This window comes from Chlorocebus sabaeus, chromosome 3 (assembly GCF_047675955.1).
Source record: "Chlorocebus sabaeus isolate Y175 chromosome 3, mChlSab1.0.hap1, whole genome shotgun sequence".
In the NCBI taxonomy this organism is placed as follows: Eukaryota; Metazoa; Chordata; class Mammalia; order Primates; family Cercopithecidae; genus Chlorocebus; species Chlorocebus sabaeus.
Window position 1 is genome coordinate 35,373,921 of NC_132906.1, and position 16,765 is coordinate 35,390,685.

The following is a 16,765-nucleotide window of genomic DNA, read 5'->3' on the forward strand; positions in this document are numbered from 1 at the left end:
CCATCTCCCAAAGTACTGGGATTACAGACATGAGCCACCATGCCTGGCCAGAATTTTTTAAACAACACGATGGGAGTAGAGTGTGGTGGCTTATGCCTGTAATCCCAATGATTTGGGAGGACAAGGCGGGAGAATTGCTTGAGGCCAGGAGTTTGAGATTAGCCCCAGCAACATAGCAAAACCTAAACTCCACAAAAAAATAAAAGCAAAAATAATGATAACTAGCTGGGCATGGTGGCTTGAGCCTGTGGTCCCAGCTACTCGTAAGGTTGAGCAGGAAGGCTCGCTTGAGCTCAGGAATTACAGACAAGCCTGGGCACATAGTGAAACATCATCTCTACAAAAAATACAAAAATTAGCCCAGTGTGGTGGCATGCATCTGTACTACAGCTACTTGGGAGGTTGAGACAGGAGAATCGCTTGAACCGAGCAGTTGCAGTGAGCCATGATCGCACCACTACACTCCAGCCTGGGCTGTAGAGCGAGAATCCCTCTGTCTAAAGAACAAGCATGCAAACCGACGAACTAACCCACTGTGGGTTCCCCTCCGGTGTCCTGGTGTGTTTCCGGCTGTCTTCCTCCTACCGTGTATACACTCACAGCAATAAACGCCAGTGGTGTGTGTCTCACACGCATCTCCAGCCCCATCGCCATCTCTCTGAGCTCGACTCTTTTTACAAAAGGCCACTAGACATCTTCACTTGGCAGCTCAAAAGCTCCTTCAACCCAGTGTACACAAGCCAAACTCTGTATCTTCCCATTCAGAGCAGGTTATTTAAGATCTTGCTTGTCTGAAACAACTTGATTCTACCCTCCCTGATATTTCTTTTTTGTGTCCTTATTTTTTTTTTTTTTTTTTTTTTTTTTTTTTTGGAGATGGAGTCTCGCTCTGTCGCGCAGGCTGGAGTGCAGTGGCTGGATCTCAGCTCAATGCAAGTTTCGCCTCCCGGGTTTACAACATTCTCCTGCCTCAGTCTCCCGAGTAGCTGGGACTACAGGCGCCCGCCACCTCGCCCGGCTAGTTTTTGTGTGTGTGTATTTTTTAGTAGAAACGGGGTTTCACCGTGTTAGCCAGGATGGTCTTGATCTCCTGACTTCGTGATCCGCCCGTCTTGGCCTCCCAGAGTGCTGGGATTACAGGCTTGAGCCACCGCGCCCGGCCCCTCCCTGATTCTTCAGTGAAACGTTGATTGGATATGAAATTTTAGGTGGGAAATCCACTTCCCTTGAAATTTTGAAGACATTTTCTGTTATTTTCTAGATTTAACTGCTGCTTTTGAGATGTCTGATTTTTGAGACATGTTGAATCCTAGCCCTTTGCATGTGACTTTTCCTTTCTTTCTCTTTCTCCCTCTCTCTGGAATCTTTTAGAATCTTCTCTTTGTCACCAGCACTCTGAAATTTTACAGTGATATGTCTCACTGACAATATGCCTCTAATTTTCTTACGTTTTATCCTTCTTTCCATCTTTTAGATTTTTGCTTTCTTTTCTGGGAGATCTTCTCAACTTCATTCTCAAATGTCCATGGAGATTTTTGTTTCTTCTCTCATGATTTTAATTTCAAAAAACCCTGTTGTCTCTGAGTATTCATTTTTAAAAGTATCCTATAATTAATTTATGGGTAAAATTCCTTCTATCTCTCTAGGGATATTGATAGATATTTTTGGAAAGTCTCATTTGTGGCATAAACCATTTTCTCCAAGATGGCTTATGTTAACTCCTCCAGCAAGACTTTTTGATTATATCCTTTCCAACACATGTTAAGGTGCTTGGTTGAAATAGATACTAATGTAAACTTTTCACCTTTAGTAACTCAGTTCTTGTAAGGACCTAGGGGTCAGCATGTTATTATACCAGTTTATGAAAAGGGGAACCGATGCCGAGGTACATTAAGCTGCCTGGGAATATAGCCCAGGTATTCTGGATCCAGACCCACCTCTTTTGTGACACACTTCAACACCCAACAGGTCGCTCATTAGCATCTTTCATTTTTTGGTGTTCTCTTTGTCTCTCCTACTGAAGCTGAACCTCAGTGATGGCAGGAAGCATGCCATTTTTATTTCAATTCAATTTCTCTAGGGAACTGTAGATTCATTTATTCATTAGCAAAATCGAGATCATAATATCCGACTGACGAGGTTGTTGCAAGGACTTGCAATGGAAAGCTCATGGAAAATGCTGTAGGCCCTTGGGCAGACAGAACTCCTGAGGGCTCACCTTGCAGGCCTCTCCTGACCCTCACTGTGTTCCCAGGGGCTCCCCGGAGCGCTCCCTGAACCCCTCCCCTCATCTTCCTTCCCCTAAGGCTTCCTGGGCAGCCCATGCCCACTCTCCTCACACTCTGCTTCTCTTTTTGCCTCAAGTGGGCATCCTACAGAGCCAAGCTGCTCTGTTGTGGACCCTGAAGACTCCTTAGAAGTAGATGCGCCCTCAGAGCCAGCCCAACCCTCAAAACTCATTGCTTACCTGAAACCCTTGAGACAGGAGCCCCCAATTCGCAGAGTCGGCTCCTCCTGCAGAGAGAGGTCGGCGGCGGGGAGGAAGCCCACGGGCAGGGCGAGGCCGTGGTAGAGGGCATGGGCCCCGCAGGGAAGCTGGCCAGAGACAGGGGGCAGAACGCTTGCTGGGACCAGACATGCACATCCAATTGCACCACCATGGAGAGCCAGGCCACCAGGGAGAACCGGAAATCAGGCAGACCTCAGCCTTCTCTTTTCCTGGAATAGCTCCTGTGCCTAGAACTGTGGAAGGCCCAGGACCCGAAGTAGCCCAGCCTGAGGTGGGGCATCAGGAGCCACCCCCTGTCTTTGGCCCTGAGGCTGTTGCCTGGGAACCCATGTTGATCCTCTATCCCTGCATCAGGCTTAGGACTCTGGGTGGCTCAGATGTTTTACAGGTCATTCAAACTCCCAGTGACACCTATGTGCAAGGGGTCCCAGTGTTCATCACCGACATTGCATATTGACGTTTATCTGTCACCCACATTGTTCCCAGCCTCCCTTTCTTCCACCTGGACTTTCCCCCACCCCCAAACTCCAGCCCCACTTCAGCTCCACTCCTCCCCTTGGGAACCCTCACTTTGTGTTGTCAGGATGGAGCCTCTATGCACTCCTCCCAGGACCTTGACAGTAGTCCATCTGCTTCCAATGCCCCTCTGGTCCTTGCTTTGTACTTTCTGTCAAAGTTGCACATGCATGGAGTTCCTCAATGCTTTTTAAAATAAGCCAGCAGTTCCCCTAATTTTACTGTGCTTATATTAAAAGCCAATAGAGATACTTGGGATGAAAAACAAGGTTGTCGGAATCCAAAGTTATGTTGATGGTTTGAATCACAGAATATATAGGACTGAGGAAAATATCAGTAAAAACTAGATGTTTAGGCAAGAGAGAGATGGACAGTGCGACAGAACAATCATCCTGAGGACCAGAGGTCATCTAACATGGAGCTCTCCCGGGAGAACCAGAACATTTGTATGACAGCAAAATACAAGGAAATCGTGGCTAATGATTTCTCCCACTGGAAGAAATATATGAATCCTGAGCAGGATACAAGAAGAACAGCCATTGAGAGTATGAAGTATGGTGAAGAGAACATTCCAAAAGCTGCCTGAGAGCTGAGACCTACAAGGAAAGTAGAACCAGGGTGATGTTAGACTTTGCCTGGCAGCATGGATGACTGTGGAAAGCAATGGTGCAATATCCTCACAGCTTCGAGGGGGAAATGACTCTGAATCTAGTGTTCTATAAGCAATCAAAGAAATTGTTGGAGACCATCCTGGCTAACACGGTGAAAGCCCCTCTCTACTAAAAAATACAAAAAACTAGCCGGGCGACGTGGCCGCGCCTGTAGTCCCAGCTACTCGGAAGGCTGAGGCAGGAGAATGGAGTAAACCCGGGAGGCGGAGCTTGCAGTGAGCTGAGATCCGGCCACTGCACTCCAGCCTGGGCGACAGAGCGAGACTCCGTCTCAAAAAAAAAAAAAAAAAAAAAAAAAGAAAAAAAAAAGAAAAAGAAAAAAGAAATTGTTGGAGAGAGAAGGAGGCAGGCAGTGTCAGCTAAAGGGCAAGGCCACATGAAGGGAGAAACGGCATACAGAAAAAGGAGAAAAAGGCAGAATCCTACTCAGACTGGACCTGAAGCCTGTGCTTCCCCTGAACTTAGAGTACACAACTTATAATGTGCAAGCTGCTAAACTCCCTTATTGTACAAGGTGATTTGAAAGGAGCTGTTATGCACAGTGAAAGTATAAGTCGTGTTTTTCAGCCAGGAAAAAGCCAAACCAGACAACCTGGAAGAAGTGGGATGCAACAAGAGTCAGTAAGCAAGGGAATTAGGAAACTATATTATTAAGTCTAGATAACTATGATTCTGGAAGAAACATGGATGGCCTAGAATTAAAATCCCAGAAGACTTTAACATAGACATGTGGGGCATGGGAAAATTCAGAAGGAGCTAGAAGTTACTGAAGTTCTTGTCTAGAGCCTGGAAATGATATAGTGGCTGAATATAAGAGCAATGAAACTCTAGACTCTGACACATTTTTAAGTCTCAATGTAGGTATCCATTGGGAACCACTAAATGAATTGGAATAGAATCTAAAATTTCAAACAGACTGAGGAAAAAGGGGATCAAAGAATATTTGATGAATCAAACAAAAGGTGTGTGTGGGGGGGGTTGGGTTTAACAGAAACAAGGAGAGAGCATGACTCACTGAAAATGCTAAATAAGGAATCAGTAAATTGATGGCAGTGCTCTTGGCTTCTTCCTGGCTTTAAGGAGAATATTTTAAATGTTTCACCATTAACCAAGATGTTTGCTGCAAGTTTCTCATAGATGTTTAAGTTGAGGTAGTTCCCATCTTTTCAAGTTTGATAAAAGGCGTATTGTGAATTGGATTTTGTATTTTATTAAGTAGGGTTTTATTAGCTGCTTTTCACTCATTTGTAAAATGTCTAAGTAAAATAAAGATAACCTTTTACATCAATAATTTTTTTCTTGTGTATTCAATCCTTTTAAATAAACTCTTCTGTTAGGCTTATTTTATACTACAGTCCTTTTACTAAAATTTCACAAATTCCAAATATAAAATGTGTTTACCGAAACCAGAAAAAGGGTAGAAAAATAATGTCTACCGTCTCTGTTCTCCATTCCTATTGTATCTTTCCCCAGAATCACACAATCTATACAAACAAAAGTGTACATTAAGAGCATCATTTGTGCCTTGATTTTACAAACACTTGGCATGCCATCTGCCAGGGGTCATGTTGAAGTGGCTTTAGGGTCCAGGCAGGTAATGCAGGTGTGGTCAGGACCAACACCTCTGTGGAGACCATGCCTCTCCAAAAAAGGCATAGGCGACTCCGTATTGAACCATGGCATGGATCACAGTGAGCACTGTGCAGTGGGAGCTGCTTCTTGGCTTGCAACTGGGGTCTGTCATCCATAAGCCAGAAAGGACCCTCACAGGCATCCTACACACATGTGCCACTATCTTCTTGCTGTATATCTGTCTGAAAGAGGGACAGGCTTTAGGTTGTGCAGGTGATGGTCTGCTGATAGGCTGCTTCCAGGATGTTTCTACCACCAGAATACTCCATTGAACATTTGTACATGGAGTAAGACAGGGTCTCATTCAGTCACCCAGGCTGGAGTGCAATGGTGCAGCTCACTGCAGCCTGTACCTCCTGAGCTCAGGCGGTCTTCCCACATCAGCCTGCTAAGTAGCTGGTACTATAGGCAGGGACCAAGACCCTTTGGTCATTTCTCATGGTTTATTTATTTATTTATTTATTTATTTATTTAGAAACAGCGTCTCATTCTTTCACCCAGGCTGGAGTGCAGCGGCTTCAGCTTACTGAAACCTCTGCTCCCCTGGTTGCAGTGATTCTCATGCCTCAGCCTCCCAAGTAGCTGAGACCACAGTCTTGTGCCACCATGCCTGGCTTAATCTGTATTTTTAGTGGAGACTAATAATGCCCAACCCGTTTAAAGCCATTTAGGTTGTACCTTTTTCCTCTAATTCATCTTTTCATACAATGCAGCCTCAGACAAACCTCTTCTTTCAGAATAGTTGTTCCACCAGAATTTCCGTAGAATTGGTATTATTTCTTCAATGAATATTTGGTAGAATTAACCAGTAAAGCCATGTCTGTGGCAGCGTTCTCTTTTGGAAGATTACATAATACTATATTACTTCATATATAGTGTAAGGACTACAAGGATAGGCTTTCAGTTCCTCTCTCCTTGCGGCTTTGGTTGTTATAGATTTTATTTTTCCTATGTTCTAAAACCCACTATATATTACTTACTGTATTTGCTTTAGACAATTATCTTACATACTAATGTTGGGAGGATTGAATGCATGAAGATGTGAAAAGTACTGAAAACAATGCTTAGCACAGGGCAGTGTCCAAGAGATGTCAGCTATTGTTAGCTGATATATGTTTCTGATCTATTTTCATCAACTAATTTACCTATTCTTTTGCCAATACCATACCATTTTGATAGCTGGAAAAGGCTCAAATCACTATTCTTTTTTATGGCTTTTATTCCCCTAAAAATTAATTCTCCATATAAAATTTAAAACATTTAAACCACTTTCAAGAAAGAAAAAAAAAAGCAGCTTTCATTTTAACAAATGATGTCGAAACAAATTGGATACCCATAACTAAAAATATAAATGTCAACCTTTACTTCACAATCTACACAAAAATTAACAAAAATGATTTGTTAACCTATAGGTAAAAGCAAAAGCTATAAAACTTCTAGAAGAAAATATTGCAAAATTCTTCATGACTTTGGAGTAGGCAAAGATTCCTTAGATGAGACACAAAAAACATGAATTGTACAATAAAGCATTGATGCATTTTACGCAATGGGCACTGTGATTTGCCACCAGACCCTTCTTCAGAAATAAAAGATTTGTGATCTCTAGCTGTGAGAATTGCCACCACTAGACAGTCCTCAGATCTTGCAGATGGTTGCTAAGAGACTGTCTTGGCTGAAGACACTACCCGTCCTTACCCACAGGCACACCCATTCACCAGCAAGCTTGCATCCAATGATGTTCATTGGGGACATTAAAGCCTGGCCCTGTTGCCACAACTCAGAACAGTTCTAGTAGGTCACTTTACCGTCAGAACATCCCATGGGGTCCGGGGAGGCACAGTATTGAGAATGTGTGGTACTGTTTCTTTCCCTCCCACATCCCTAAAAGGCACACCTCATACTCTAATTTCCATCGCAGTGTTGGTTTCCTGGGAATTTCAGCTTGAGACACTGGGCTTATTAAAATTAAAATCTGTTCTTTGAAGAAAATGAAAAGGCAAGCCATAAACAGGTAAAATACATTCACAATACATATATTAATCAAAGAGCTGTATCTATAATGCACAAAGAACTCTTACAAGTCAATAATCGAAAGTCAACCCAATAAGGGCCAGACACAGTGGCTCACGTCTATAATCTCAGCATTTTGGGAGGCCAAGGTGGGCAGATCGCCTGAGGTCAGGAGTTTGAGACGAGCCTGACCAACATGGCAAAATCCTGTCTCTAGTAAAAATATAAAAGTTAGCCAGGCATGGTGGTGGGCTCCTGTAGTCTCGGCTACTCAGGAGGCTGAGGCAGGAGAATTGTTTGAACCCAGGAGGCAGAGGTTGCAGTGAGCCAAGATTGCACCATTGCAGTGACCTGAGATAGTGCTATTGAACTCCAGCCTGGGTGACAAGACCAAAACTTTGACTCAAATAAAAAAAAAAAAAAAAGGTGAACTCAATAAAAAAAGTAAAAGTTTAGAACAGAAACTTCATAAAAGTATCTATGGGTGTGGTCAGTGGGCACATGAAACTCCAATAAGGATGACAATATGCAAATAAACATGGAGCATCCTGTGGTGCCAAGGAGCAAGGAGCAGCCCGAAATGAAACCAAACCAAAAGCCACAGTGATGGGGGGTGACAAAAGGACACAGAGGTCAACTAAAGGAGCTCCCAATGGCCAAAGCTGGAAACTTTGAGTAACAAAATAATTAACTAAATATTTAAGTAAAATATTTGACAAAATAATTAGTTAAATTATTAAATAATTCATCCCCTGAAGTATTGGATTATAAACCAAAGTATACAATAGATGTCCATAAGTCCATGCTGATATAAATAAATGATTAAATAAATAAACACATGGGGAAGATTAGGAAAATCCTCCACATGGGAGAACTCCAAATAATTTAGGTAGCTATTCCCCTGCAACGAGATAAAGCATAACTTCCCTTTTTAAAAGTATAGACTATTGGTAGTACTTCCAAAAAGTACAGTAGAGAAGGAGGTGGGAAAATCACTTTACGGTGGAGAAAACTAATCAACACTACCCCAACCAGGTGACAGGGACTAATACCAGCAGTGATAAGCCATGTTGATGGTGTGTGTTCCAGACAGGATGGGATGGGAACGGCACTTTCCCTCTGCAATCTTCCTTACAAAAATGTAGAATTCCAGTAAGATCATAAGGAATACATCAGACAAATTCCAGGAGAGGACATCCTACAATATATCTGACCAGTATTCAAAGTGTCAAGGCCATCAAAAACAAGGCAAGTGTGAGAAACTGTTGCAGCCAAGAGGAGCCATCACTAATTGTAAATTGGTACCCTGGATGGGGTCGTGGGACAGAACAGGTATGTTAAGTCACACTCAAGGAAATCAGGACCAAATATAGACTTTAGTCCCTAATGATGTATTATATTGATTAATGTATCAGCAATTACTATTACCATAATAATTATGACAGATGTACCACACCGTAAGATTCTAGGAACAGGGTAAATTTAGGGCAGATGAGGACTTTCTATGTTTTCTCCAACTTTTCTGTGAGTCTGAAACTATTCTAAAAAAAACAAAAACAGTTTAAAAAATCTATTAAGCACATCATTACTCATCAAGGAAAGGCAAGTTAGAACCTCAATGAAACACCACTCCATAGACCCTAGAGTGGCTTAGAGAAAGACAATCAGAAAGATTTTTCTTTTTTCTCTTTTTTTTTTTTTTTTTTTTTTTTTTTGGTAGAGATGGGGTCTTGTTATGTAGCCAGCGCTGGTCTCATACTCCTGTGCTGAAGTGATCGTCTCACCTTCATCTCCCAAAGTTCTGGGATTACAGACATGAGTCACCATGCCTGGCCAGAATTTTTTAAACAGCACTATGGCAGCAGGGTGTGGTGGCTTATGCCTGTAATCCCAGGGATTTGGGAGGCCGAGGCGGGAGGATTTCTTGAAGCCAGGAGTTTGAGATTAGCTCGAGCAACATAGTAAAACCTAAACTCTACAAAAAATAAAAACAAAAATTATTATAATTAGCCGGGCATGGTGGCTTATGCCTGTGGTCCCAGCTACTTGTGAGGTTGAGCGGGAAGGATCGCTTGAGCTCAGGATAAGCCTGGCACATACCTAAACCTAATCTCTACAAAAAATACAGAAATTATCCTGGTGTGGTGGCGCGCATCTGTAGTCCAGCTACTCCGGAGACTGAGACAGGAGAATCACTTCAACCGATTCTGCTGTTTCCACCTCCCAAGTAGCCGCAGTGAGCCGAGATCATGCCACTGCACTCCAGGCTGGGCTACAGAGCAAGAACCCGTCTCTCTAAAAAACAAGCATGCAAACCAACCAACTAATCCACTGTGGTATCCACTGTGGTTTCCCCTCCAGCGTGCAGGTGTGTTTCCTGCTGTCTTCCTCAGCCCGTGTGTGCACCCACAGCAATAAATGCCAGTGGTGTGTGTCTCACACCCATCTCCAGTCCCATCGCCATCTCTCTGAGCTCGACTCTTTTTACAAAAGGCCACTTGACATCCTCATTTGGCAGCTCAAAAGCTCCTTCAACCCAATGTGCACAAGCCAAGCTCTATATCTTCCCATTCAGAGTAGGTTCTTCGTCCACCTCTGTCTGAATGAACCAGCTGCCAAGACTGCAATCTCTTCTCCAAGGGCTGTCCACACTCGGTCTCGCATTTTCTTGTAAATTTCTCTCTCACCAAGGAAGTTTCTCCTTCTATGCCTCCCACAGTCCTAGTCTAATAGAACCTTGTGCCCAACCCCGAGGGCTGCAATAGCCTTTGGGCCTCTCCTGGGTTATTCTGTGCACCTGGGGTTGGCTCTCCTTCACAGCCAGGCTGGTCGTTTTGGAAATGTTAACTCACTGCAGGACACCGTTCCATGGTTTTTTGCTGCCTTGGAACAAGACCAGCTCCTGCGTGGCCCCTGCCTCCACCTGACACCACCTCTGGGTCTGGCCCTGACCTCCCCTCCATTTCCAAAATGGGCCGGGCTCCCTTCCAGTCCGGGTCTCAGCACGCTTTCTTCACTCCACTGCCTCTCTCCCTGCTTCTCCCAACCCGGTTCAGGTTGACTAATTTTATATTCCAGATTTCAGCCCAAATTTCCCCCTTTGGATGCTTTCCTTGACCATGCTCAGATCTAATCTAATCACATCTTCCCATTAGCCAGTTTCAGGGCACCACACCTCCCTTTTGGTGGCACTTAAATGTAATTACGCATTTTTTTTCTCAATGATTAGATTAATCAATCAACCATTGGCTCTGTAAATGGCGGCATGTCTGCAGGGCCCCATTTGACAGGCAGGGGACTGGACCAATGTAAATTCCAAGCCCAGCCAGGCCCGCCCCAGCTGGCCACGCTCTGACCACGCCTTACGTGATTGCCTAGCTGCCATATAAGAGCGACCGCTGGGCCTCGAGCAGTCGGCTTTCTGCTGGGCTCCGAGCCAGAACCTGCTGCGTGCTCCCTCCTGCCTGCCTGCCTGCCTGCCTGCCTGCCTGCCTGCCTGCCTAGGGGAGGACGAGTTCAGAGCTACAGCCGTGAGCCTGTTGACACCTCCAGTTCCTTTGGCCTCTCTTCGTCGAAGTCTCCTAATTTTAAGATCTCGGAGGCAAGCTGTAGGAAGGTCAGGTGTGTGTGTGGGTGTCCCTGAGGGGTGAATAGGGCTTAGATGGGTGCAGTTGGGGACAGAGTCCTCATTCCCCTAGAAAGGCCATGGCCACACCCTGCCTTCTTACCCCTGTCTTCCTAAATCCGTTCTCTGTCCCCACCTTCCTTCCTTCTTCCCCTGAGGAGGAAGCATTCCGCCAAAAGGCCTACTTTAGGCTCCCCTCTCCTAGCTTTGCCTGTAGGAACTGGGATAAATTGAACCTCCTGTAGGCCAATCCCTGCTAGCTACTAGCGTCCCCTTGGAAACACATTTAAGGTGTGGAAGTCTCCCACAACCACAGCCCCCGACCCCAGTCCCCACCTTCATACGGTCTTGGGTGGCACCGTGGGCTCGGTCGGTGCCCAAGTAGCCAAGAGCTCGGAGGCCTGTGGGCATTGGAGGCCCTGGAGGAGGTTGTGTGGTGGAGGTCTGCGTCGCTGCCTGGCGCTCAGGAAATGAGGCTGTGGTTTAACTCTACTGATGCGTTTTTCTCCCCACCCCCGCCCCGCAGATTCCTCATGGAGGAACCAAGGCGTTCAAAGCGACTGCGCTACATGGCCCCTAATCAAGGTACATCAAACGTCTGCCACCCTCTTTTTAATTTTTTTCTGGGTTTTTATTGACTTACAGAACTTAGAGAGGCAAATGTGGCATGCTATGAAATGCAGCAGCTCCTGCTCCTTCTCAGTCTCCCACACCTTTGGGAACACCACCTCCATCTGTGTAGCCAATTCTTTCAGCATTCTCTCTCATTCTTTAAATAACATGCCTACACTACTGCTATTTCTTTTTTCATTTAGAGTTTAATTATGGTCTTTCCTCTAGGGTGGAGGGATATTTAGCTGTAGTTTACACATTGCCAACACCACCACTAATTACCCAAGTGTCATGCCACACATACCCCAGGACACACACCCTCTGTCCCTCCCCCACAGCCCAGAAGGGAAGAGAATATTAGGAGGATTACTGTCCACTTCTTGCATAACTTGAATTTTCCAGAACTTAATACTTACCTTGTGTTACTATGGGCTTACTTATCACTAGTTCATTCTCCAATTCTTACCCAATTGTTTAAATTCAAACTCAATCAAGTGTTCTCTGTTTTCACCTTCTCACAGCCTGCTTCAACCTGGGCTGTTCGCTGTAAGTCAGCTCCCAGCTTCCACATCATCTGGGAAATTACTTTCCCTTTTTATTATTGTATCCCATTTCCCAAATCTGGTGTCTTTTTTTTTCCTGTTGTACTGTTTCTCTGTAGTGGAGCAAGCCCTAACACTACATCTTCATCTATGATAGATCTGTACTTCCACCTTGTTCTTTTCTGTAGAAATTGGAATTTTATGGCTATTGCCACATTCTTCTCCGTCATACACTGAGTGTCCTAAATCTTTTAATCTTGTCTAGTTTGATAGATGCAAAACAATAAAGCATCCATTGAAAGGAAATTATTTAAGAACTTGCTTGTCTGAAACATGTTCATTCTATCCTCCCTGATTCTTAAGTGAAACTTTGGTTGGATATGAAATTTTAGGTGGGAAATCCATTTCCCTTGAAATTTCGAGGACATTTTCTGTTATTTTCTAGATTTAACTGCTGCTTTTGAGATGTCTGATTTTTGAGACATGTTGAATCCTAGCCCTTTGCATGTGACCTTTCCTTTCTTGCTCTTTCTCCCTCTCTCTGGAATCTTTTAGAATCTTCTCTTTGTCATCAGCACTCTGAAATTTTATGGTGATATGTCTCAGTGACAATATGTCTCTAATTTTCTTATATTTTATCCTTCTTTCCATCATTTTTGATTTTTGCTTTCTTTTCTGAGAGATCTTCTCAACTTCATTCTCAAATTTCCGTGGAAATTTTTGTTTCTTCTCTCATAATTGTAATTTCAAAAGCCCTATTTTCTCTGAGTATTTATTTTTTTAAGTATCCTATAATTAATTTATGGGTAAAATTCCTTCTCTCTCTCTAGGGATATTAATTATAGATATTTTTAGAAAGTCTCATTTGTGGCATAAACTATTTTCTCCCAGTTGGCTTTTCCTGTGTTATTGTTCTGTCTCTAGTATTAGAGCCTTACCTCTGATGTTTGGTGATCTCTGTTTTTTGTTTATGTTTTAAATAAAATCGGACCCAGGAAGAAGCTGATGCCAGCTCCAAGCCCATGGGTAGGGCTAGCTGATTGAGTTCCACAGCATTCATATGTTTGGGCTTTCAAATTGGGCAATAAGAGGGTGGGTATGGTGGCTCATGCCTGTAATCCCAGCACTTTGGGAGGCCGAGGGGGGCAGATCACTTGAAGTTAGGAGTTCAAAACCAGCCTGTCCAACATGGCGAAACCCTGTCTCTATTAAAAAAACAAAAAAAAAGCCAGGCATGGTGGTGGATGCCTGTAATCCCAGCTATTTGGGAGGCTGAGGCAGAAGAATCACCTGAACCCAGGGTGACAGAGGTTGCAGTGAGCCGAGATGGGGCCACTGCACTCCAGCCTGGGCAACAGAGTGAGACTCCATCTCAAAAAAGGAAAAAAAAAAAAAGGGCAACACCAGATGTGAGTTGCGTGGGACTCTTCCTAAGCAGGTTTCCCAGGGAAGAATCTTTACATGATCTTAAATGCCTACTCTTTCACTGATAAAATTTCTATAGAAATTTGTCTAGTCCCAGGCCTCCCATTCTGTTCCATTGCTCAATGCTGTATCTGCCTGAACACCTCCCCTCCCGGCTAAGCTATCCTATAGCCACCATAGGCTTTTTTCCTCCTGGGAGCCATGCAACTACCCCATGCCCCTCTGTCACCTGTAATCCTCTTCCTCCCTGCTATCCCTACTAATCCTCTCCTGCCTTTGCCTTGCAAATCCCACCCATCATCCTTGATGACCCAGCTTATGTCATCTCCTCCAGCAAGACTTTTTGATCATCTCCTTCTCAATACATGTTAAGGTGCTTGCTTGAACTAGATACTAATGTAAGCATATCACTTATAGTAACTCAGTTCTTGTAAGGACCTAGGGGTTGGCATGGTATTATACCAGTTTATGAAAAGGGGAACCGATGCCCAGGTAAATTAAGCTGCCTGGGAATACAGCCCAGGCATTCTGGATCCAGAACCACCTCCCTTGTGACACCCTTCACCTCCTAACTGGTCGCTCATTAGCATCATTCATTTTTTGGTGTTCTGTTTGTCTCTCCTACTGAAGTTGAACCTCAGTGAAGGCAGGAAGCATGCCATTTTTATTCCAATTAGATCTCTCTAGGGAACTGTAGACTTATTTATTCATTAGCAAAATGGAGATCATAATATTCGACTGACAAAGTTGTTGCAAGGACTTGCAATGGAAAGCTCATGGAAAGCGCTGTAGGCCCCTGGGCAGACAGAACTCCTGAGGGCTCACCTTGCAGGCCTCTCCTGACCCTCATTCTGTTCGCTGGTGTTCCCATGGGCCCTCCCTGAACCCCTCACCTCATCTCCCTTCCCTGAAGGCTTCCTGGGCAGCCCATATTCAATCTCCTTACACTCTACTTCTCTTTTTGCCTCAGGTGGGCGTCCTACAGAACCATTCTGCTCTGTTGTGGACCCCGAAGACTCCGTGGAAGTCCAGTCCACGGAGAGCCACGCAGAGCCAGTCCAACCTGCAAAACCCATTGCTTACGTGAAACCCTTGAGATGGGAGCCCCCAGCTCGCACAGAGTCGGCTCCTCCTGCAGAGAGAGGCCGGCGGCGGGGAGGAAGCCGGCTGGCAGGGCGAGGCCGTGGCAGAGTGAGTGGGCCCCGCAGGGACGCTGGCCAGAGACAGCGGGCAGAACGCTTGCTGGGACCAGACATGCACATCCAACTGCACCACCATGGAGAGCCAGGCCACCAGGGGGAACCAGAAATCAGGCAGACCTCAGCCTTCTCTTTTCCTGAAACAGCTCCTGTCCCTGGAACTGTGCAGGAAGGCCCTGGCCCTGATGTGGCCCATCCTGAGGTGAGGCATCAGGATCCACTCCCTGCCTCTGGCCCTGAAGCTAATGCCTGGGAGCCCATGTTGACGATCTATCCCTGCATCGGGTTTAGGGCTCTGGGTGGCTCAGCTGTTTTACAGGTCATTCAAACCGCCAATGGGACCTATGTTCAAGGGATCCCAGTGTTCGTCGCCAACATTGCATACTGACGTCTATCTGTCACCCACATTGTTCTCAGCCTCCCTTTCTTCCACCTGGACTTCCCCCCAGCCCCAAATCCAGCCCCATTTCTGCTCCACTTCTCCCCTCCCATCCCAACCGAAGCCCTCACCTTGTGTTGTCAGGATGGAGCCTCCACGCCCTCCTCCCAGGGTCCTGACAATAGTCCACCTGCTTCCAATGCCCCTCTTGTCCCTGCTTTGTACCTTCTGTCAAAGTTACACATGCATGGAGTTCCTCAATGCTTGGTAAAACAGGCCAGCAGCTCCCCTAATCTTACTGTGCTTATATTAAATGCCAATTAGAGATACTTGGGATGAAAAACAAGGTTGTTGGAATCCAAAGTTATGTTGATGGTTTGAATCACAGAATAGATAGGACTGAGGAACAAATCTGTAAAAACTGGATGTTTATTCAAGAGAGAGATGGACAGTGCGACAGAACAGTCATCCTGACGACCAGAGGTCATCTAACATGGAGCTCTCCCAGGAGAGCCAGAACATTTGTATGACAGCAAAATACAAGGAAATCATGGCTAATGATTTCTCCCACTGGAAGAAATATATGAATCCTGAGCAGGATACAAGAAGAACACCCATTGAGAGTATGAGGTATGGTGAAGAGAACATTCCAAAAGCTGCCTGAGAGCTGAGACCTACAAGGAAAGCAGAATTTAGGGTGACGATAGACTTTGCCTCGCAGCATGGATGACTATGGAAAGCAATGGTGCAATATCCTCACAGCTTCGAGAGGAAAATCACTCTGAATCTAGTGTTCTATGAGCAATCAAAGAAATTGTTAGGGAGAGAAAGCGCCAGGCGGTGTCAGCTCAAGGGCAAGGCCACTTGAAGGGAGAAATGGCATACAGAATAAGGCAGAATCCTACTCAGACTGGACCTGAAGTCTGAGTCTCCCCTGAACTTAGAGTACACAACTTATAATGTACAAGCTGCTAAACCCCCTTTCTGTAATAGGTGATTTGAATGGACTTGTTACGTACAGTGAAAGTATACATCATGTGTTTTAGCCAGTAAAAAGCCAAACCAGACATCCTGGAAGAAGTGGGATGCAACAAGAGTCTTTAGGCAAGGAAATTAGGAAACTGTATTATTAAGTCTAGATAAGCATGATTCTGGAAGAAACATGGATGACCTGGAAGTAAAATTCCAGAAGACTTTGACATAGACATGGGGGGCATGAGAAAATTCAGAAGGAGCTAGAAGTTACTGAAGTTCTTATCTAGCGCCTGGAAATGATATCGTGGCTGAATATAAGAGCAATGAAACTCTAGACTCTGACACATTTTTAAGTCTCAATGTGGGTAACCACTGGGAACCACTACATGAATTGGAATAGAATCTAAAATTCCAAACAGATTGAGGAAAAACGAGATCAAAGAATATTTGATGAATCAAACAGAGGTGTGTGTGGGGGGGAGGGGGGTTGATAGAAACAAGGAGAGTGCATGACTCACTGAAAATGCTAAATAAGGAATCAGTAATTTGATGGCAGTGTCTTTGGCTTCCTCCTTGCCTTAATGGGAATATTTTAAATGTTTCACCATTAACCAAGATGTTTCCCGTAAGTTTCTCATTGATGTTTAAGTTGAGGTAGTTCCCATCTTTT

General features: G+C 44.7%; 1 protein-coding gene and 1 pseudogene across 1 annotated transcript; both read left to right on the top strand.

The window, feature by feature from the left end:
- The first annotated feature begins 510 nt into the window (after window positions 1–510).
- Window positions 511–2,966, top strand: LOC103214554 (proline-rich protein 20E pseudogene; annotated as a pseudogene).
- An 8,453-nt stretch (window positions 2,967–11,419) lies between these two features.
- On the top strand, window positions 11,420–15,270 carry LOC103214500 (proline-rich protein 20E-like). The gene is made up of 2 exons (XM_007960510.3): window positions 11,420–11,547; window positions 14,506–15,270. Exons 1-2 carry the CDS (start codon window positions 11,434–11,436, stop codon window positions 15,127–15,129), a joined length of 738 nt encoding a protein of 245 aa, XP_007958701.1. The 5' UTR covers window positions 11,420–11,433; the 3' UTR covers window positions 15,130–15,270.
- Window positions 15,271–16,765: the final 1,495 nt, after the last annotated feature.

Bases quoted from the DNA above. Each gene is read 5' to 3' on its own strand.
- LOC103214500 (XM_007960510.3), top strand. From the start codon at position 11,434: ATGAGGCTGTGGTTTAACTCTACTGATGCGTTTTTCTCCCCACCCCCG. The intron at 11,548-14,505 runs GGTACATCAAAC...ACTTCTCTTTTT, and splicing joins GCTACATGGCCCCTAATCAA to GCCTCAGGTGGGCGTCCTAC.